We start from the raw sequence: 22,486 nt of genomic DNA, 5'->3' as shown, positions 1-22,486 counted from the left end.
GGACGACATGCTTGAACACACACACACACACACACACACACACACACACACACAGAGACACAGACACAGACACACGCACGCACGCATGCACTTCATCTCACGTCTCACGGCAGGAAGACATGCTTGAACACACTCACTCTCTCTCACACACCCTTTCTCTCTCCCGCACACACACACACACACACACAAACACACACACACACACACACACACACACACAGACACACACACACACACACACACACACACACACACGCACACACACACACACACACACACACACACACACACAGAGACACAGACACAAACACAGACACAGACACAGACACAAACACACACAGACACACACACACACACAGACACACACCCCGCCCCCCCTTTATGTAATTAGTTATGTACATCTATTTAGATTAGATATTGTGTGTTTTACTTTTAAGAATATTTAAAGTAAAGTAAGTAAAAACTTTTGATTATATATGCTGGTTAAATATTGCCCAAGAGTGAATGCTGTCAACCTTTACTATTCAGAACTCCTTCAGTCTTTACCTACCATTGATTGGTTTACTTTACCAATTACTGATATGGTCATTTTGGTTGTAGTTAATAATTTAATCATAAACCCAAATTGATAGTTTAGCGTTCTTTCTGAGATGTATTAGATTGATTTGTAACTGGTGCTGTTGTAGAAGAAAGTATCAACACATGCACAATTGCACTCACATTTATTGTAGTTATAGCCTACATGACATAATACACATGTAGGCTCCACTTTCACCTTTCATAACATTATAAACATGTTACGAAACATAATATTTACATTTCTGTCATGTCTGTGACACATCAAAACTGCAGTGAAAGTGTCAGTTTATGTAATGTTGCTGGTATGATGTCAATATGACCATTAAAACATCTTTTTACTGTCTATTTTCAATGAGAACCATTTTCCTGTGCCTTAGCCCGGCATGTTGACCACTGGCAGTGGATGTGTGCATAGACCTTTGAATGTGAAGAGAAGTCTGTGAGTGTGTGCATAGACCTTTGAATGTGTAGATAAGTCTGTGAGTTTGTATATAGTTTGTGGATGTGTGCATAGACCTTTGAATGTGCAGATAAGTCTGTGGATGCGTGCATAGGCCTGTGAATGTGTAGACAAGTCTGTGGATGTGTGCATAGGCCTGTGAATGTGTAGACAAGTCTGTGAGTTTGTATATAGACCTTTGAATGTGCAGATACGTCTGTGAATGTGTGCATAGGCCTGTGAATGTGTACACAAGTCTGTGGATGTGTGCATAGGCCTGTGAATGTGTAGACAAGTCTGTGGATGTGTGCATAGACCTCCCCTTTAGGAAGCCCTAAACCTAGTCTGACACTGCGTTTGTTTACAGGCCAGTCTTCACCTCTCCCATATGACGTTGACGTACGATCCAAAGGCCAATGCGGCGTCTATGTATACATGTCTATGAGCTCACCACCACCGTAAAAGAAAGCAACAATATTTCTGTTTTATGGTAAGCTGAGATAACAGTGGGGATTGGCTAAAATACACTATCTTCTAAGAGGTGTGTCTAATTCTGAGGCTGTCACATACAGGAACGGTTTTATAGAGTCAAATCTCCATAAAAGAAGTTGCAACTTCCTCATAGCTGTGCTTTTGCAGAACTCATCAGATTTGAATTAGTTGCTCCATAGACCACCTCAGTAGGGGATTACTCTGAAATTCAGTTTGTTCCACCACCTGTTACTTTGAAATTATTTGGTAAGTTTTCTTCTCCACGAAAATCTAACAAAATGTTGTTGGCGACATGATAACGGCACATATTGTGCATAATATACATTGGACAATGGGCGGGAAAAGTAATACGGTTGGGGGGTTTCAGAAAAGCCAGGTCGCTTCATGTAATATTTTGATGTCTACACTAAGACCAAAGAATGTGATAACCTAAACGGGGGTGGAGGTTTCGTACTGACCGAGTGCTGTGCTGTGTTCTCCATGTCATTTGTTGCTCAAGCTGTAAGTGTAGCCTAACCTTGTCCTTACTGTCACTTACCAATGATGAGCCTAAACTTTAAAGCTTTAAGCCAAAGCTCATTTTGACATTGTTCCGTTGTGAAGCTTATGTTTATGGGGGCTTCGGGTAGCGTAGAAGGTTTGGCGATTTGTTAGCGGATGTATGTACGTGCGGACATTTCTATGTCGCAAGTGGAAGCGAATGGGTCGGGGTTTCCGAGAAGTCAGGTCTCTTCATGTAATATTGTGAGAGTCCAAAGTCCCGTCCCCAGCCCATGAGAACACATCTTATATCTGATGTTATATAACGGGAGTGGAGGTTTCGCACAGACTGAGTGTTCTTCTGTGTTCTCCATGTCGTTTGTTGCTCAGGCTGTATCAAAGACGTAAGTTAACGCAACCAAACTGTGTAGTTAACCTACAGGCTTTAGGTCTATATGCCCATGGGTAGCTACGTTCTATCGGGGAAAATGAGAGAATGGTTTCAAATATATTAATGGCGTTCGTGATTGTGTATCGCCACTTTGTATGTTGGAAATGTGTGTGTTGACAGTAACGATTGTTCCCTAGTCTTTAAGCATGGGCGCCGAAATGAAATCGAAACACAGCGCACACGCAAGACAGCCAGTGTACATGAGACCTTACAATCAGACTTGTCATGTACTCTGAGCGCATTTATTACAGGAAGATATTTCCACAGAAGTGTAATGTTTCTTAATTCCAAGAAATAAACTAGTTAACAGTAATACCTTGTAATGACAAAGTCATTAACGACATTGCCAACATCGTATCTACCCCTGGCTGGTCACTGATACATATGTCGTGCTGCCACCTACTGGCATACCTAATGAACTACCTATCATAACAAGAAGTAGTCTTCCGTGTTATTTTCTCCCCTTTAGGTAGCCCTGCCCCTGGTAAAGTAACCCCTAACCCTGTCTGAGACAAAAATGAAATGAAGGAAGAACTAAAAATATGAAACTGAATCAATATTTGTGTGTGGTGTTCATTTTGTAGGTTGTCCTGCCATCCTGTTTATAGGCATTCCTCCTTGTATATACTTTTTTAGACTTCTTAGACCGTTGCACTGTTTCTATTGTATGTGTGTTGTGATGTATATTCTGTGTAAGCACACTGAGAGCCACTTTACCAAGTCAAATTCCTTGTTTGTGCAAACTTACTTGGCCAATAAAATCTGATTCGGATTCTGATTCGGATTACAAGCAGTCATGTCTGGAGGTCACTTGAATACAGACCAAAAAGAATATTGGTGCTTAAAGGTGCTGGAGTCAAAATCAAATCAACAAATACATAACAGGGAATTTTGTCAGATTAATTATTGTCTAAATTACTCTTACTGTAATACAAACAGCAATCTTTTAGTTTATTTCAATCACTTCAGGGAGGTATTCCAGGTATGTGACTTAGTGACAAGTAGTTAGAGTCAGTGGACACACACACACACACACACACACACAGACACACTCCTCTTTGACATTTCTACCAAGTGATATAGTATACCATTGTAATCATAACCCTGTGTGATTCTAATCTGTCATCAAACACGTGTACCTTTATTCACCTAACCACCAACAAAAATGCAGTATCTAGCAAATATAAGGACAGCTTAAAACTTTATTGCCTACAATAAACACTACTGCAAAAAAAAAGCCCAAACTTTGTACAACAATAGGCTGCAATAACAAGATCTTATCTGTCTATTCTTACCCAGAGGATGCAGCCAGTAATAAATTAGCTGTTAGTATTAGCTACACCTCCACAACAGTAGTTCTTATAATGCACTATCTGTCAAAATGTGATTAATTAATTGTACATGATTGATAGCTCATCAAAAATGTGTTTGATTGATGTCTCTGGTTAGTGTGTGTGATTGACGGTTAGGTTTTTATCTAACAACCAAGTTGTTAGGGTGAGGAGGTTCAGAGCTGCAGTTAAAGTTTGACAGAGGATGATCTGATGTGTATGATTATGTATAGGTCAGTTGGTCCAAGGTTGTCCATGACTTGGTCAAAAAAATAATGATGATGCTGATCAGTTTGGGCGAATGACAGTGGGGGTATATCTAACAAACAAGCTGCTAGGGGCAAGAGGTTCAAAGCTACAGTTAAAGTTTGACAGAGGGTGGTCTGATATGTATGATTATGTATAGATTCAGTTGGTCCAAGGTTGTCCATGACATGAACATGTGCAAAAAGAGAGAGAGGGAGATGATACTTTACTTACAGCCTATACTAAAATCAATAAACTTAATGTAAGGGCCTAATGAGATAATAATAACATTAATATGTTGTAGGTTGACTGACTGACTGAATGCCTCACACTACAAAAATAAATAAATAAAAATTAACACATAACAGATACATTGAACATGAGAGAGAGGTAGATTAAAGGAGAGAAACAGAGTAAATGAAGATATGGGAGAGTTAGATAATAAGATGAAGAAAAATAGATGAACAGTTTGATGGTGGTTAGATTGAATGAGAGAGTGTTTGAAATAATGAGTGAGAAAGAACTAAAGTAAAATATGTGTATATGTTTCCAGTTTAGTGGTCAGGTCTTACTGTTTCACACACACCCCAAAATACATATTGACACAGAGGCGCATAGGCAAGCAGGAATACATATGTAACGTGGTCCAAGGTATTATTTACACACACACACACACACACACACACACACACACACACACACACACACACACACATACACACACACACACACATTTGCAAATGCAGGGGATTTTGAGCATAAATACAGATGTGCAGCCAAGGTATTTTAAGAATGACATCGGCTGAACAAGAGAAGTCAAGAGAAGATCACCAAGAAACCTCCAACATGGAAAACCCAATTAACTGTTTTACTATCGGTAAGAAACATTTTAGATGTTCATTTATACTAATAGGTATTTCTAACAACATTTATGTGTATTACAACTCTCATGCTTTCCCCGTTTTACTTAAATACAGGAATGTTTTTTGCTTATTAGATGACGAGGAAGATAGCACTGTGAATGTAGGTGCATCCACATCAGGGGCCAACCAACTTGGTAAGAATGATTCTATTAATAAGACATATCAAGATAATGGTAGACAATAGATAATAAGATCATTTGAACACAAATCCATGCAATGTTTTTACCCTGCAGGGACCAATGGTGTAGTGATCAAGCCACAGCCTAAACTTAAACAGTATGGTAAGACTTTTAAACTTTTTAAAAACATTTGCAATGCTTCAGTAACAGGCCTATGGGATATGTGGTTAACTAATGTATTTCATTTTATTTCTAAGGCAATGCATATTCGAGGCAGGATTTGTACAATTACAAGAAAAAACAAGAAACAGGTAAAACCCTCTTATGGATAACGGTTGTAAACATTTCTGAAACAATCATACAGGCACTTTGTTAACGTTATACTATTTACATCGACAGCTTTAAAGGCCATGACTGATATGGTCGACAATGTATCCACCGACTTCCCAAGCAGAATTCAAAAAGAACTCGCTCTGCCAAAACCAGTGAAATCTCTTAAAAGGGCGACGAAAAGAAAAAATACTGAACGTGCCGTTGGACCAATCTTAAAGTCTACTAAAAGGGCTACAGTGTTACCTGCAGACAACATAGGTATGAATATGATTTCATAATTGTTTTTATGAAAATCTATGGGGCTAAGCTAATATTTTAATATTATGTGCAAAACTAACTGTTCAGCGGTCGCATGGCCCTTTTAATTTCTGGGCGCGTGGCTAATGACGTCAGATCATACGTGTCTTGTATCAGGCCAGCGCCATCTTGGTTGTATGTAAACACAAGCTGCGTGAATTACACGTGTGGGCTAGGATTGTCTTTTGGCATTTAAATGTAATTTCCACAAGAACGTATCCAAGGCAGGTTATATGAACCTATATGACAGTCGATGATTTGGAACTAATCATGGGGTTTGTGTTATTTTTCAGGTTTAGTAACGTCTCAAATACCCTACAAAGCAGGTAACCGCAAAATACAAAGTACCACGGATAAAGTTGTCAACAATGAGCGTCACACCATCAGCAAAGCCAATGATGCCGTCCCTGGGGAAAAGTACTACACAGCTGCCTGGACAGATACACAGATCGTAGACTGGGACGCAGCCGAATTTGAAACGTTCGTGACATCTGACAAAAAAACACTGCTTATCCAGCCCCCTCTGCTTAATCAATCTGTCGTACAAGATTTGCCCCAGCCAACAGCTACTGAGGTCGCCATCATAGACGGAACACATACCCATGACAGGTTGGTGACGATCCGTCTTGGAGCTTTGGAATCCATAGTCAATAGACTATATGCATTGGTAGACAATTATATCAAAAATAGCCCCAAATTTGACTTGACTCAAGTGGATTGGAAGAGTCTATGTGTGGTTTTGAACAATATGTCCCAAAGATAATGCCTTGACATGTATTGGATGTTTGCTATGCATTTTATTTCAATTTTATTTTATCATTTACTTTTTAACCGATGGGTTCATGATAGTTCTGAACATTTTATTTTAATTGGTTCTGAACATTTTATTTTAATACTTTTAAAAAAACTGTCAAGATTTTGAGGACAATGGTTTGGACTTTGGTTTAAAATAAAAAAACTGTAAAACAGTTTGTGGCATAGACATGTATCAATCCAGCAAACGCATGAGAACTGACTTCAATAACATCAATGGGGATAGTACGTTGACTGAGGAGATCTCCCAATTCAATGAGCTGTTGCAAACCCTCACACAGCCTGAGGTTGGGGCCTCTCATGTTAATTCGCTGACTGAGGAGATCTCCCATTTCAATGAGTTATTGCAAAACCTCACACAGCCTGAGGTTGGGGCCTCTCATGTTAATTCGCTGACTGAGGAGATCTCCCATTTCAATGAGTTGTTGCAAAACCTCACACAGCCTGAGGTTGGGGCCTCTCATGTTAATTCGCTGACTGAGGAGATCTCACATTTCAATGAGCTGTTGCAAAACCTCACACAGCCTGATGGTTCAGTCAATGATTTGTTAGGTGATGACAGCTTGGAAACCATCAGGGGTGGGAGTGATAGACTGACCATAGATTCACCCAGGATGATACAGATAGGAAGAGGGGGTTCTGTTGCTGGAGGATCTAATGTTGACAATTTAGACACTCAGGAGATAGAACGTTTGGTTAAACACGGAGGTAGGTGGGGTGATTACAGAATTGTTTCACGGCCACGGTTTAATAGTTTGGTGTTACATCGGTCACTCAATTTCAGAGGTGTGGGGGAGGCAGACATGGCTTCATTTATGACGCACGTATATGATACACTGAATGAGATATTGGAGATGTCTAAGACCCTGGCTGGTGAAAATGGGGTTTTTAATATTTCCTTGCGAGGGGAGAGTTTGACAACAGACGTCAATGCTATGATGAATCCCTCAAACAATTATGCTTTAGAACATTTCATAGGGTGTATTGAAAAAGTATTACAAAGCAATTCAGCAATTATGGCAGATCAGAGTTTAGAGGTGACGGTGACTATAACACGCAGCCGAAATGGGGGTGCTTACCGGAAACTGCGCGATTTGGCTCACAATGAGGTTATAAGGAAAAAACGTATGAATCTGTATTCACCCATCAATGTTACAAACAATCTGTGTTTTGCTCACTGCATAGCCAGATACATGCATCCACAGGCTACGACCAATAGGTTACAGGAAATTGCGGCAGATATGCAGAGGCGTGCAGGGTTCACGATACAGCAAAAAATAGGCTTTAGGGATGTTGTTAAGTTTGAGGCCTTGTATGATGTGAAAATTGTCATCTTCTACAGAACAGTTAATGCCGATTTATTACATTACCAAAACAGCGAGGTCCCCCACCCTAGAACAATTCATGTATATTTACATGATGAGCATTTTCATGGTATTTTGAACCTGAAAGCATTCATGGGTGTTACCTATGTATGCAAGTATTGTTACAAAGGATACACCAGTAGAACTGAACACGGGTGTAAATATGTATGCAATGTTTGTAATGATAAAGATTGCTACAAGAAGAAGAAGGGGAGAGATGTGTATTGTGCCGATTGTAGGAGATACTGTCATTCTAGATACTGTTTTAAGAAACACAAACAGCAGGCCCCCAGATACATTTCAGGAATGTTAGCAGCCCCTTGTGATGTTACAAAATATTGCAGAGATTGCAATAGACGTTATATTGTATCTGTTGAAAACCCCAAGACACATCAATGTGCCATCATAGCATGCCCCCACTGTAAACAGGCTTTGACACCCGAGGCCATACATAAATGCTACATACAGCCTATCAAAAGAACAACGCCAGATAACAATTATATCTTCTTTGATCTCGAGACACGATTTGAAAATGGAAAACACACAGCTAATTTTGCATGTGCCATTACCTGCCAGGGGGTTGAATTTACAGCTGAGGGGTCTGATTGCGTGGATCGGCTATTAGAGCATTTTCGCTCTCACAAATATATTGGATACACATGGATGGCTCACAATGCCGCTGGTTTTGATAACATACTGCTGATGGAACATTTTTCCAAGATAGGGGTCATGCCTAAAATAATTATGACAGGTTGTCGTTTAATTTTCATGTACGATGAGCGTTTTCAGCAGCGTTTCATAGATAGTTATTCTTTTATCCCTATGAGATTAGCCAACACGACAGCGGCCTTTAACCTGAACACAAGCGATAAGGGCTACTTTCCACACAGATTCAACACAAGCGCTAACAACAACTACATTGGCCCTTACCCCGACAAGAGTCACTATGGTTATGATACCATGTCAGACAAGGATAGAGAGGCTTTTGACGAGTGGTACAGTGAGAACTCGGGAGGGGTATTTGATTTTCAAAAAGAACTATACGCATATGGCAGAAATGATGTTGTCTTGTTGCGTGAAGCTTGTCTCAAATATCGTCACGAATTCATGGAGTGTACTGGTTTAGACCCCTTTAATCAGACGACATTAGCATCTTGCTGTATGGCCGTTTACAAGACTCATTTTCTACCCAGAGACACACTGGCTCTGACACACAACAATGCATACATTGATCAACACAAGGCTTTTTCCAACATATCAATTGAATGGCTGGAATTTGTGAAGAGTCACAGGAATGTGCACATAAGGCATGCTTTAGCCGGTGGTGAGATGTTAATGGGGAGCTATTATCTAGATGGCTACTATGAACAGGATGGCGTGAGATTTGCTCTAGAGTTTAATGGATGTATGCACCATGGACATGACTGTCGCTACAATCCTGATCATGTACACCCTTTGTCAAAAGTGCCATATAGCGTTTTAAGAAAACGTTTTGGCGACAAAGTGGAGATACTGACTAAAGCTTATGGGCTAAAAGTTGAAGTTATGTGGGAATGTGATTGGAAACGTGCCAAGCAACATGATGCTGAGGTTATTGAGTTTATGGACACCTACACACATCCTGAGCGTCTGAAACCGCGTGAGAGTCTCTTTGGAGGTAGAACAAACGCCTACAAACTGTACCACAAGGCTAAAGATGGCGAGAAAATCCGCTATGTGGATTTTACCAGTCTGTACCCCCATTGTCAGGCCAGTAAAACATACCCCATAGGACACCCGCAGATCATCTTGAAAGATTTTGGTCCTCTTGAGAGTTACTTTGGGATAGTCAAAGCGACTGTCTATCCCCCGAGAGGTCTGCTTCACCCGGTGTTACCCTACCGGTTCGGTGGGAAATTAATGTTTCCTTTATGCAGAACCTGCACCGAACAATTTAATCAGGGAACACCTTGCCACCATGACAATGTGGAAAGAGCCCTTTCAGGTTGTTGGGTTAGCATAGAATTGTTAAAAGCTGTTGAGAAGGGATACGTCATCGCAGTTATCGACGAAATATGGCATTTTTCACAAACTTCTGACGATCTTTTTTCAGACTACGTAAAGACCTTTCTTCAATTTAAACAGGAGGCCAGCGGTTACCCATCTCATGTGATTTCAGAGGCTGAGAAATTGGCTTACATTGAAGATTATTATGAGAAGGAAGGGATTAGGTTGAGAGCAGACAAAATTTGCATAAATTATGCACGCAGGAATATTAACAAGTTACTCCTGAACAGCCTCTGGGGGCGCTTTTCTATGCGTGAGAACATGCCCTCAACAGAAGTATTAAAAGACCCCGAGCAATTTGCGAGATTCATATTCGGCGATGAATATGACATTTGTCACTTTTCATTTATCTCAGACGATATGGCATTGGTTCAGTGGCGTTTTGCCGATGGATGTGGTGTTCAGACTTCTAACATAAATGTGTTCCTTGGGGCGTTTACCACCGCCCATGCACGCCTAGAATTGTACGATGTTATGGACAAATTAGGCGAACGGTTGCTCTACAGTGACACAGACAGTCTGATATTTGTTTCAAAAGACGGTGACTGGGAACCACCACTAGGGGGCTATTTGGGGGACCTCACAGATGAATGTGACAGCGGGGATCACATTATAGAGTTCTGTTCAGGGGGTCCTAAGACATATGGTTATCGGACTGCCAAGGGGAAGACCTGTATGAAAGCCAAAGGTATTACACTGAATGCAGAAAATTCAAAACTAATCAGGTTAGACACCTTGATTGATCTAGTTGATCATCACGTGACAGATCGAGACAGCACACGACACATTTTAGCACGTACCGACAACATTGTTCGCAATAAGAAACATCTCACTCTGATAAACAAATCAGATGTGAAGCGTTTCAAAGTTGTGTACAACAAAAGGGTGTTACTCTCTGACTACACAACACTACCTTACGGTTACTGATTGGTGGTGTGTTAAAATGGCTAATTTAAACAAGGGTCTAATAGGTGTCAACAGTTTTGATTTCAGACTTCAACATCCATTTTCATGCATCATAAGTGGTCCGTCCAACTCTGGAAAAACATATTTTGTAAAATTGTTGATTGTAAATGCTGATAATGTGATTAGTAATAAGATTGAGAATATTGTGTATATCTACAACTGTTGGCAACCTCTTTATGATGAACTGTTGAAGATAAGAGACATTACATTTATTGAAGGAATCCCTAATGCTTTAGATGACGATACTCTATTACCTGTCACCAAAAACAATTTATTAATTATCGATGATGTGATGAAGGATGCAAGTAGCAATGCACAAGTTGAAAAAGTATTCACACAATATGTTCATCATCGTAACCTTAGTGCCATATACCTGGTTCAGAACCTATTTTTTCAGGGTATATCCAGTAGAACAATTAGCCTAAACACCAATTATTTGATACTTTTTAAAAACCCTAGAGACAACCAGCAGGTTTCTGTTTTGGCTAGACAAATGTATCCTGGGAAGACAAAGTATTTCATGGAATGTTTTAAAAATGCCACAGAGAAAGCCCATGGGTATCTACTACTTGATTATAAAACCAAAACACCAGATTCATTCCGTCTCAGAACAGATTTGCTTTCAGAACATCCGGTTGTCTATGTCCCGAAAAAGAACTGAACCACAACATGTCTGGGAGGGTGCGTAGAAACTTGACACTTTTGAAAAGTCTACTTAAGGCTAAACCACCACAGAGACGACTCATTTTACAAACAGCCTCAGATGAGTTAATACTGACCCTGTGTGAAGTGGCTTTGAACATTCTCCGAGGTACTATACCTCTAACAAGTGCTCAATATAAAAAATTGGAAAAGAAGAAGGCTGCCATCAAGTTTATAGCCGATAAGAAAATTGGTGTGCTCAAGAAAAGGCGTGCTATTAATCAGGAAGGGGGTTTTATACTCCCCCTACTGAGTGTAGCCATAATATTCATAAGTAGTCTAATTGCTTCAAGAAATAGCTAAAAAAAAAAAAAAAAAAAAAGTGATGGATTACGCTGAGAAGTTATATTTAGTACCCCAACGACAGTTGGACAACTTAAAGAATATTGAAACCCCCCATACCCCTAAGACAGGCGGTTGAAAACGAGTTGGATACATCTATAAATAATGTTTTGAGTAGAACAGATTTGGATCAGCATGAAAAAGCCAAACTGTATACGGGATTATTGCAGAGATATTTGATGTTGGTTAAACAAGGAACAGTCGAAACCAATACTTTGACATTGAACTCACCCCCGACCTCTGTAAACAGTGATCCTGTGGTACCTTTAACGCCTCAAACCACAGACTCTGAGTTGGGGGTTGACGTTATGGTTGAAGAAATTTTAAGAAATATACCCGGGCAAAGAAGAAAGAATGCTCAGTATATATTAGAAAAAATGCTAAACTCTCAAGATACAGCCAGGTGGCGTGAAACGGGTGAATTTGTTTTTAACGGAACAGTGATCCCTGGCACACACATATTTGATTTGGTAAAAAGTGCCACAGCCCCACAGACAACTCGGCGGAGACCTCAAGGGTGGCCTGAATTTCTGAGTGCTATAGCAAAATTAAATATACCACTTTCCACAGTTCCAAATAGGCAAGTCCAACAGGCAGTTGCTTCTTTGAAAAGAACTGAAGCCCCCACTTTAGTTACCCCTGTCAGGGACTTGGAAACAACCGATCTTTTATCACCTGGTGTAGATACTTCGAAATGGTTTTCTTTTTAAAACATTATTAATCTTTTGGCTAATAAAACCATTTATTTCATTTATTTTTTATTTTTTTGTAAACATGTAAATGTACTGTTTGTACTGTTTGAATGTGTATAACCTTGTCATGTATAACATTGAAATGTCATGTATTAAAAGTTGTCTGGATAATTTGTCTTTTGTTAAAAATAAATACTCTTAAACACATTTTGTCGTCTTTTGTCTGTTTTTTATTTGTTTAGAAACTTTGTTCCAGACTGTACATACTGGACACAGGGTGACATATTAGAATTACATTTACAGGGTTGTATTTTCTTCACAAATGCTGAAACCATCTTATCATTTCTAAGCAAGTCATTAGAATATTTTAACATGACATCTTTATAGTTAAAACCACACACCATATGATAAAGAAAGAAAACACAATGTTCGCCACAGGTGACATTCAAGTAATCTTGTACTTGTCTGTTTGAAAATTGTAGACTTGTACAGTTGTTTCTTAAAAATGTGTAGATAGCTGATGGGAATATCTGACTGTTTGGGTTGTTGCCAAAACTGTCGAAAAAACAACCGGACCAGGTATCTGTTATGTACACAGCTAGCCAGTGTTCACCGGGCCTGTCCGAAGTATGTGTGTTGATTATCACAGACACCGGTACATTTTGCAAAGTTGTCTTGGGTAGTTGATCACATGCTAAGACACCTAGGAAATGAGTGTTTTTGGAAAATGTATCCATAAGCGCTGATAGCTGAAGTGTATTCATAACATCAGTAATAATCTATTAGTATCTGTCTTCGATTTGACACCTCTATTATACTATCAAATATGGCATAAACTATTAAATTTATAGTGTTTGGTAGCGCCTGTCTGAACCGGGTTTCTAGCCTAATATTTCCATTCCTAATTAATGACAGATGCTGACTACACTCTTCGTCTGGTGTGAGATTAAAGGCATAAAGTGTATAGCCATTTAAAAAATCCTCACGATCAATCAACATGGCTCTATTTTTTAGATGTCTGCCTGAGGCTAAGGCTAGTTGGTAAAACTCTCGCACCGCATTCCCCTCTAAATATTGGGGCTGTAAGGGTTTCGCAGGGAATTGTTGCCCATCCATATAAAGAGCCAAAAACTCTAAATCGTAATGTTTGAAGGCAAAGGGGTTCTTATTATAGGATCCTGTAAACGCATCATTATCCACCATAGCTATGACAATAGATTTGGGTAGGGATCCTAGAAACAAATTTTCTTGATTAACAACACGGCTGCCGGTAGGTATTGAGAAATTCTTTACACACACCCTGTCAATTGGATATTTGGCTGTCGCAGAAAGTAAGGCTTGGGCATGCCCGAGTCTTACAGCAGGGGACACAGTGGCTTTTTTAACAAACAGGGATGCCGAAACCATACTGATTTTATAGGCCACATCATCACTGCGCATTAGACAAAATTCATCCTTTGACCTAGTTAATCTGATTCTGATATCCACATTATTCAACATTAATTTTTCTTGAAAAAATATATCACTATGGAGGGGTGTCAACAGTTCCACAACATTTCCACCATTTGTGAATGCGGCTCTCTTGGTGAGACCGTTATTAGCCCCCTTTGGGTCTCCCAGATCCATATGACCGGCCGTGTCTTTGTAAAACAAACCCGCAGAGAAAAGTGATTCCAGAGTCTGGCGGTCATAGTTCATGAGACATTCGATGATACATCTATAGGGGTAAGTGTTTGAACCCTGTGAAATCAGACGATCTCCCAGCGAGACGTCGACCTGTGAGAAAATGGTCGCGCCTGGGTAATTCACCAAGCCTACTGTAGCTCCTTCGGGTATAACAGTGCCATCAGGTTTTTGTAATTTTAATCCTTGTGAACAATAGTGTGTTATTCAAATCGATATAGTCCTCTCCATTCCCTGCTATGAAAAACTCCAAAGGGGTTGTATCCGACAAGGCCGAGATAGGGGCTATTTCCACATATGCATTTTTCTCAATAGCTGTTTGCGTCATTGGGACGGTAAAAAGGTCAAGCTCTGATTTAAGACATTCCTCCGACAATCCATGTAGTAGAGCCATCATCAGAATATGTTTTTTAAACCTCTTTTTCGCCACCCCACCTTGACGTTGTTTACTCGATGACTTCCTTTTTGACACTGAACGTTTCTTAGTTTTTCCCTTATTTTTATATGTTGACAAGACACTCCTCACTCCTGGTGGTCTTTTCACACGGGTGCGACTCATTACCAACAACCCTGAACCGTGCTGGGATTTGTCCTTTTGATTATTCATTCGATGGTTCATGACGTTGGTGATGACATCACTAGCAATATTTTTAGCAGCCGTTTTTAAATGAGGTTTTGCAATACCGATGCCTTTTCTCAATAAGGGCATAGCCATTCGGAAAAGACCTCTGAATAAACCTCCGAGACCTGCCCCATACATAGAAGGCAAGCCTGCATAACCAGGCAGAGAACCCCCGGCCTGTTTTTGGTAATAGTTAACATAGCGATGAGGATCCGCGGCTGTGTTGAAAGGCATCATGGTTTTTAAAAACCATGTGTATGTCTCACCGGTCTGAAATGAAGTTTCACAATAACTTTACCGTACTTGAAAAGCACTTTGTAATTCAGATCCGTCTTCACGTCAATAGCTATGTCACTGATATGACTTGTAGAGACACGTACGTAGTGTGGTTTGTCGTACTTGATTGTGATGGTCTCTTTGTTTTTACCAGTTATTTGTACACATCTCAGTAGAGGCACAAAATGATCACCCACTAATTGATACTCTATGATATCAGTATATACAAATAGTGTGTATTCTCCACCATATATGTCAGCAACATACCTAGCATATTTCCTACCCTTCTTAAAATCAGAAGCTATTCCGCTGTCGAACCCTAAAATTGTAGCAAGCTTTTTATAGCATGTTAGACTCCCTTCCACTTTTGCATCAATATAGATTTTGTTTATAACATGATCATAACCTATTGTTACACCATACGCAGTCGATTGTTTGTTGATCTCGTCGACTATATCCGTGAGTTTTGAGTAATAACCCACACGTAACTTGATCCCTGTTACCTCATTGTTTTTGTTAATGAGGATGATTGTAGCATACTCATCGGTAACGGTCTCCCATGTTCTCGGATACTGTAATTCACATAGTCCTACTTCCCAGTTACCTCTTACGAGTAACGGTCTGGCTAGTTTAGTCCGATAGCTGGAGATCTTATTGTCACTGTACACACTCTGCGATGAATTACACGGTAGGGTCACATAAAAGCCGTCGTCGTTCATGTTGTAGTTGGCTCAATGAGTCGATGTGTCCGGGGTATCAGCTTTAAAAAGGTTTTTAAACGTCAATCACGTCTTTTTCAGGGATCCAGCTGTTAAATTTCGAAGGCCAGCCTAACCATTTCACTAAAACCATACGTCTTCCCCCCACTTTTTTTCTTTCTAAAATATTCTCCATCTTAAATGGTTTATTTCTATCAACATGTATTTTCTGTAATTCCGTTTCATAAAATGAACCGTCTAATGTATCCCCATCATAGTCTTTTAACACATAGACCGGGGGTGTTCGAGGTACACGCTCTGCTATGGTGAAAAACTCATGAGTGTAGGTTTGTTCATACCCCTTGGTGAACACACCTCTCACTTTTGAGACCCTGACAACATCCCCTATTTTGTATTTAAATACAATTTTGTCATCTCTATCCTTTAGGCCGTACAATGTTTTAAACACCGTATCCTCGTTCTCTCTGGACACCTCTGTAGGCCTCATCTTGATACTCCGATGATGACTGTTATTGTAAGAGGTGACCAGCTCTTGTATGGTATCAACATAGCGTTTAGAATTAACAGATGTTAAATATCTCCACATTCTAGTTTTAATAGTTCTATTGAAACGTTCAACCACACTAGCTTTTAATTCACCCCCTGTAGCGAAATGATGAATGTTGTGTTTACTCAACACCTTCTGAAAATCCTTGTTGAAAAATTCTTTACCACGATCTGTCTGTATTTTCTGAGGCACACGGCCCTCTTTTAAAATGGAATCAAAGGCCCTGGCCACTTCAGTTCCGGTCTTGGTTTTTAAAACACGTATCCATGCATATTTGCTAAAAACGTCTATACATGTTAACATGTATTTGACATTGTCATTTTCCTTCGAGTAGCTGGACATATCCACCAGATCTGCTTGAAATTGTTTGTCTACCCCATATACGATGACCCTGTTTCTCTTGTAATTTACACGCGCTGTTTTGTGTAAGGTGTAAGATTCTTCACCAGCTAGCCATTCTGACACTTGTCGATCCGGCACCTTTACCCCTGTGGTATTAAAAACACCCTCTTTTAACCGTGTTTTCCCACCGAAAGATCCCTCATTGGAGGGATCATAGTATACAGCTTTTAGAAGATCTGACATGCTGAACGTCCAAGAAATAATGACACAACATCATGTGGTATCACAGTTTTTTTTATTAGATATCCAGTGTTACAGACGTGAATGTTGAAGCATCCAAATAGTTTAAAAATTGAACACATGTCTCAAATCTCCTTTCAACCAACACATCTACCAAAGTTTCTACTACTACACAGATATCCACACTTTTATTTCTACTGAGATTCATGTTACATATATCAGACATATAGGCACATAAAACAATAAGATGCCCCAACTTAAAATAACCCGGCTGATGTTTCACTGTTTCCTCTACAATTAAACGTAATGTTACATGCCATGGTTTATCTATATTATTAACCCTATACAAAATATTAGACCACTCGGTAGACAAGTTCCTGGCTAACCCCATTTGTTTTTGGAGAGCAATCAAACGTCGTTCAGATCCCGGGCAGTCTATGGTGACACGACTTGAATCATTAACTATTGTATGACATAGCAATGTATAAAGTTCATATTTCACATGTTGCTTAACATGCTCAGCGGGGCTCTTGTTTCGACCTAAATAACTACCCATCATATAGCACAACTGAAATGTGTTTTGTTATTAAATTTGTTGAAAAGACGTTTCGACACAACTGCCTTTACTGACAGGTCTCAAGCGCTGCTGTAATGATCGCGGCAGTGTCCGTGTCAATGGATTTATATGGATCGTCCATCTGATCATCAGCCTCTTCATTCTCTTCTCGTTCCAACATGAACATATCCACAGACCCCATCATTCTGAGAGGGTTCGGTTTGATACCCTTGGCTTCACAGACATATTCCAGGACACGCAACAAACCCAGACAGTAAAGTCTCTTTTTTACAGCAGCTTTGTTACTCACATAGTAATCTGATGGTGATTCAAAAAGACAGGGGTGTTGCCGTTGACTAGGGTGGTTTATCATGCAACCATTGCAGTCCTCCCGCAACATCTTGTTGATGATATGACTTAGCATGACATATACACAATCCTTTACGATTTTGGTTGGTATCTCTGGATCTGCAATCATATTAGCCGGTAGCAGTGTGGTCATCTTACTGGGGGTGTTTTCAGGACTCACGCAGTCCGTGGTATCACTGTCGGATACGGCTTCGCCAGTCACATATACACACTCTGTAATGACTTGGGGTGGTGTCTCCATGGTTACAAGGCTATCTTTATGTACCCTGAAGTACATCTTGATGGGGGTGGAATCAGGGCTTATAGAGTCTGTGGTATCGTCGTCTGTTTCGTCTTCAGAAGTCACATATATGCACTCTTTGCTGTTTTCGGGTATTAGCCAAGGTGTCTGCGTGGAACTCGTTTTGGTGGTGGTTGTGGGTCCCCCCACGATGATGGATTCCCTGGGATCACTGTCTGCATCGGTATTGATATCCATAGTTGACGCTGTGTGTTCATCTGTAAGAGGTTCGCCTCCCTTTTCAAGGTTTTTGAAAAGAGAGAAAAAAAAAAAGGGGAATGTGTCGTTGTTTCCATACATGTATTGACCAAGCCTATTAGTTTTAAAATAGTCTTACTTTAATCGCATTGCAGCGGTCTTCAAGCTGTCCCATCTTGAATAATATATCAATCTTCCTGACAACGTGCTCACCATCCTGTCTTGATACACCCAGGTCTTTCCAGAAGTTGTTCTTGGACATCATCCATTCTTCGGTATTGTATGAGATGTGTTGCATGTCATCTGTATACCGTATACCGGGGGTATCCAATGTGTATAGTTTCACACTTCGTTCTTCTTCTTCTTTGTCAAAAATGTAGCCACCTATACGACCATCAGCCAAAGGCCATTCATATCTTAGAGGCGGATTTATAGTGCTAAGACAACCTACCGCACCATCTCTTTTTGCTCTTTTGGGTGCGTATGTCATTTCAGGGTCTACGGTAGCAACCCTAACTGGTGTGGTAGTGGTATTATCCTTAGTTGTTGAAGCCATTCTAATGTTTTCAGATGTGTTTCAAGTCTTAGTTTGTAGCTCTACACATAGGCTATCTACCCTCTTTATACTTGTGCAAGAAAGAGAAAGAGAAAGCCTATTGGTTGGTTTGACAGGCCATGTGCAACCTTGGACCACTGAACCTATACACAAATATACACATCAGACCATCCTCTGTCAAACTTTAACTGCAGCTCTGAACCTCCTCACCCTAACAACTTGGTTGTTAGATAAAAACCTAACCGTCAATCACACACACTAACCAGAGACATCAATCAAACACATTTTTGATGAGCTATCAATCATGTACAATTAATTAATCACATTTTGACAGATAGTGCATTATAAGAACTACTCACAACCTCTGCCAATAACAATATGCGACGCACAACCAATCTGCTTTCATCTTTCCAGAAGAGAGGCGACCACGCCCTCTTAGAACCTCCACTTTCTGATATGTTGACTGGCAGACATAACACTGGTAATGTGTAAAAGTGCTATCTATCCATCCAGCTGCAGCACTCAAAAACGCTCTTAGCCCCAGGGCCTACAGTAATGTTAAGGGGCCCCAGGCTATCTTGATAATCAACTAATGTTACTCCTCAAGGCTGCTTTTCCTCTCACAAATTTGAATAACTTGGTGGAAACAGTGTTTCCTTGAACTCATGACACACACATATTACACAGTTACAAGTAAACCAAAGAATGGCTAAACAATTACTAAAGACAATTCTACCTTCGTAATCCTCTATTTTCTACTATCACCTCTTATTTAACACGTATATGCACACAAACACATATAAATAGAGAGAGGGAGAATAGAATGTCATTGTGAAAATTCTATTATGTTTTTAACAGTTGCTCATAAAAAAAAATAACTTTTTTCATTTCAAACATGAACTACCCATGGACTCCCCAACGTCTTGCCTTCTTGAAACATGGCCTGGCCTGACCCCAAACATCCAGTTCATAGTGGACTAATATCCAGACCCCACAATGACCACAGTGACCAAGAAGGAAGTGCTGAGGGACTGTCTGGATGAGCTCACGGGGGCGGAGTTCAAGAGGTTTAAGAGCACCCTTCTGGACCAGGGCCGAATCCCAAAGGGAAAGCTGGAGAAGGCTGACACAGACGACACTGTGGACTTGATGGTGGAGGCACACAGCACGGGAGTCGGGGACGTAGTGTTGACCATCTTGAAGAAGATGAACCACAACCAGTTGGCCAAGGACTTGGAGAAACGTCTGGGAGAATGTAAGTGTGTAGCTCACAGTCTCTGATGAGGCACCTGTTTTGTGTATGTGGGAATGAATGTATTCATTGTATCTTTTTTTCCTAACACACTCTCTCGCTCTCCTTCTCTCTGTGAATTTTACATTTGATCTCTTTCATCTCCTCTTCCTTTCTCGTGTACATACTTAATGGTTTTGGTGATGAGGAACAATGTTTTCAAAGCCATTGTCATTTGCAGGCGAAGAGGTCGTGCTATAAGAGAAAACTAAATCTCTGTCTGTTTTTGACCCCTTCTGTCTCTCCATCTCTCTCACCCTCACTTTCCATTTCTTTATATGCTCTTTCTCTCTCCCTGTCTTTCCGTTCTTCACTCTCTATCTTTCTCTTCGCTGCCACCCCCTCCCCCTCGTTCTTCTCCCCCCCTCTCTCTATCTTTCTCTCTTTAAGTGGGAGGCCAGGAGTGTTCCCCAGGTCAGACCCCAGGGGCTGGAGGGGGTGGAGGGGTCAATGTGAACGCCACAGCTCATTCTGGAGGGAAAGTGAACGCCCCAGTCATGACCGGCTGCAACATCACTGGTCCCCTCACCTTCAACTCATAAAGAAGTCACCTGCCACAGCAAGAAGGGGGTAATGGCCCACTGTCAGACATTTGAAGTGTGTGTGTGTGTGTGTGTGTGTGGTGTAGGTGTAGTAAATACCCTTCCGTACTTCATATAACTTTTAATTGGCTAGTAGCCCTCGCACCACAACTACATTGCATTCAGTTGTACATTATAGCATGACATAACATTGAATAAACCACAGTTAACAAGGCTGTGGTCAATACATAGGTTTGTTTTATATCATTCCCTCTTTTCGTCTCTTAGTCTGCCTTTTTTCAATGTTTGACTCCCCGCTCCCTCCCTCTCTCTCCCTCTCTTTTTTCTGCTTTTTTTCTTTCCCCGTCTCTCTATCCCTCTCTCTCCCGTTCTGTCTTTGCTTTCTATCCCTCTCTCTCTTCCCCAGGTCAGCTCAGAGGGGATGGTGGGGTCAAAGGTGACATCACTGCTCACTCTTGAGGGAAGGTGGACGCTCCTGCTTTGACTGGAGGAATGCCCAACTTTGCTTCTCTCTTGTCTGCCAATATGCATATTGAATAAAAAGATACTTCTTACACAACTCTGAAGTCTGAGGTAAACTTGAGTGTGAATTTTCTCCTGTAACTGTAACCTGATATCACTCTAACCACACCTCTCTCCGCCGCTCAGAAGAGCAGGCGCTCACGCTCACATTTAAGCAACGAACCCTGAGTCTTACGGCAACGGCTGCCTAAGATTTCTTGTTAGCCAGTTACGGGCCGCTAACGTAGATTAATTAACTTAAGCATGAGCAGCTAACAGAAGGTCGATGGCAGTCCGGCACTCTCTCACTCCACTCCGGGTCTGCTGTTTGTTCGCCTACGTTGTCCTTTAAATTCTTAAGAGTCTGTAGACTAGGCTATCCCACCTTTAAAATAATTGACAGTTAAAGATGTTTTAACGGTCATATTGACATCATACCAGCAACATTACATAAACTGACACCTTTCTATGCGGTTTTGATGTGTCACAGAAAAGTAAAACACACAATATGTAATCTGACTAGTAGATACACCTAACTAATGAACTAAAGGGGAGTGTGTCCGTGTGTGTGAGTAAGAGAGAAACAGTGTGTGTGAGAGAGAGTGAGTGTGTGCAAGCATGGCTTGTTGCCGTGGCAGAACGTTCAGTGCAGTAGTCAGAGCTCCAGGCACGGAGGGAGAGTTGGCATGGTGACGGTCTTCAGGGAGTAAGAGAATAAGAGAGAGAACAGTAGCTGTTTGCGCTAAATAAACTTGTTTACTTGCTTAGTGGTGCATACTTAGCTAATAAGGTACAACAATTATACCATCATGTCTGGAAGGTCATGAGTTAAGAATAACTACAAACTAAGTGGAGATACAAGTTAGATAATACCTACCAATGAGATAAACCCTGACATTTCACATGAAAAACCCCAAGCCATTATTAATAGAAAAGACAAAGAAAGGAAATGGTTTTAAGATAGAGTTATATTGTTTATGGGATTGGATAGAAGGAAATAATTCTAGGTAGCTCTGTTATTGTAGCGCTACATGTGTGTGAGTGAGAGAGAGAGACCAGTATGAAAAACCCTTTAACCTACCCCTCTCTCTCCCCCTCTTATTTCTCTCTCTCTGCCATCTCTCCCCCACACCCTCTCACTCTCTGTTT

General features: G+C 40.6%; 1 protein-coding gene across 1 annotated transcript; it reads left to right on the top strand.

Moving 5' to 3' along the window:
* Positions 1–1,600: 1,600 nt before the first annotated feature.
* Positions 1,601–21,395, top strand: si:ch211-114l13.9 (uncharacterized protein LOC796649 homolog). Its single transcript, XM_042703617.1, has 4 exons — positions 1,601–1,756; positions 19,963–20,258; positions 20,685–20,864; positions 21,243–21,395. The coding sequence occupies exons 2-3, from the start codon at positions 20,000–20,002 to the stop codon at positions 20,834–20,836; spliced, it is 411 nt and encodes a 136-aa protein (XP_042559551.1). The 5' UTR covers positions 1,601–1,756; positions 19,963–19,999; the 3' UTR covers positions 20,837–20,864; positions 21,243–21,395.
* The last annotated feature ends 1,091 nt before the right edge of the window (positions 21,396–22,486 follow it).

This window comes from Clupea harengus, chromosome 24 (assembly GCF_900700415.2).
Source record: "Clupea harengus chromosome 24, Ch_v2.0.2, whole genome shotgun sequence".
Taxonomy (NCBI): Eukaryota; Metazoa; Chordata; class Actinopteri; order Clupeiformes; family Clupeidae; genus Clupea; species Clupea harengus.
Note: the sequence above shows the minus strand (reverse complement) of the source record. Positions and strands in the feature narration are given on the sequence as shown.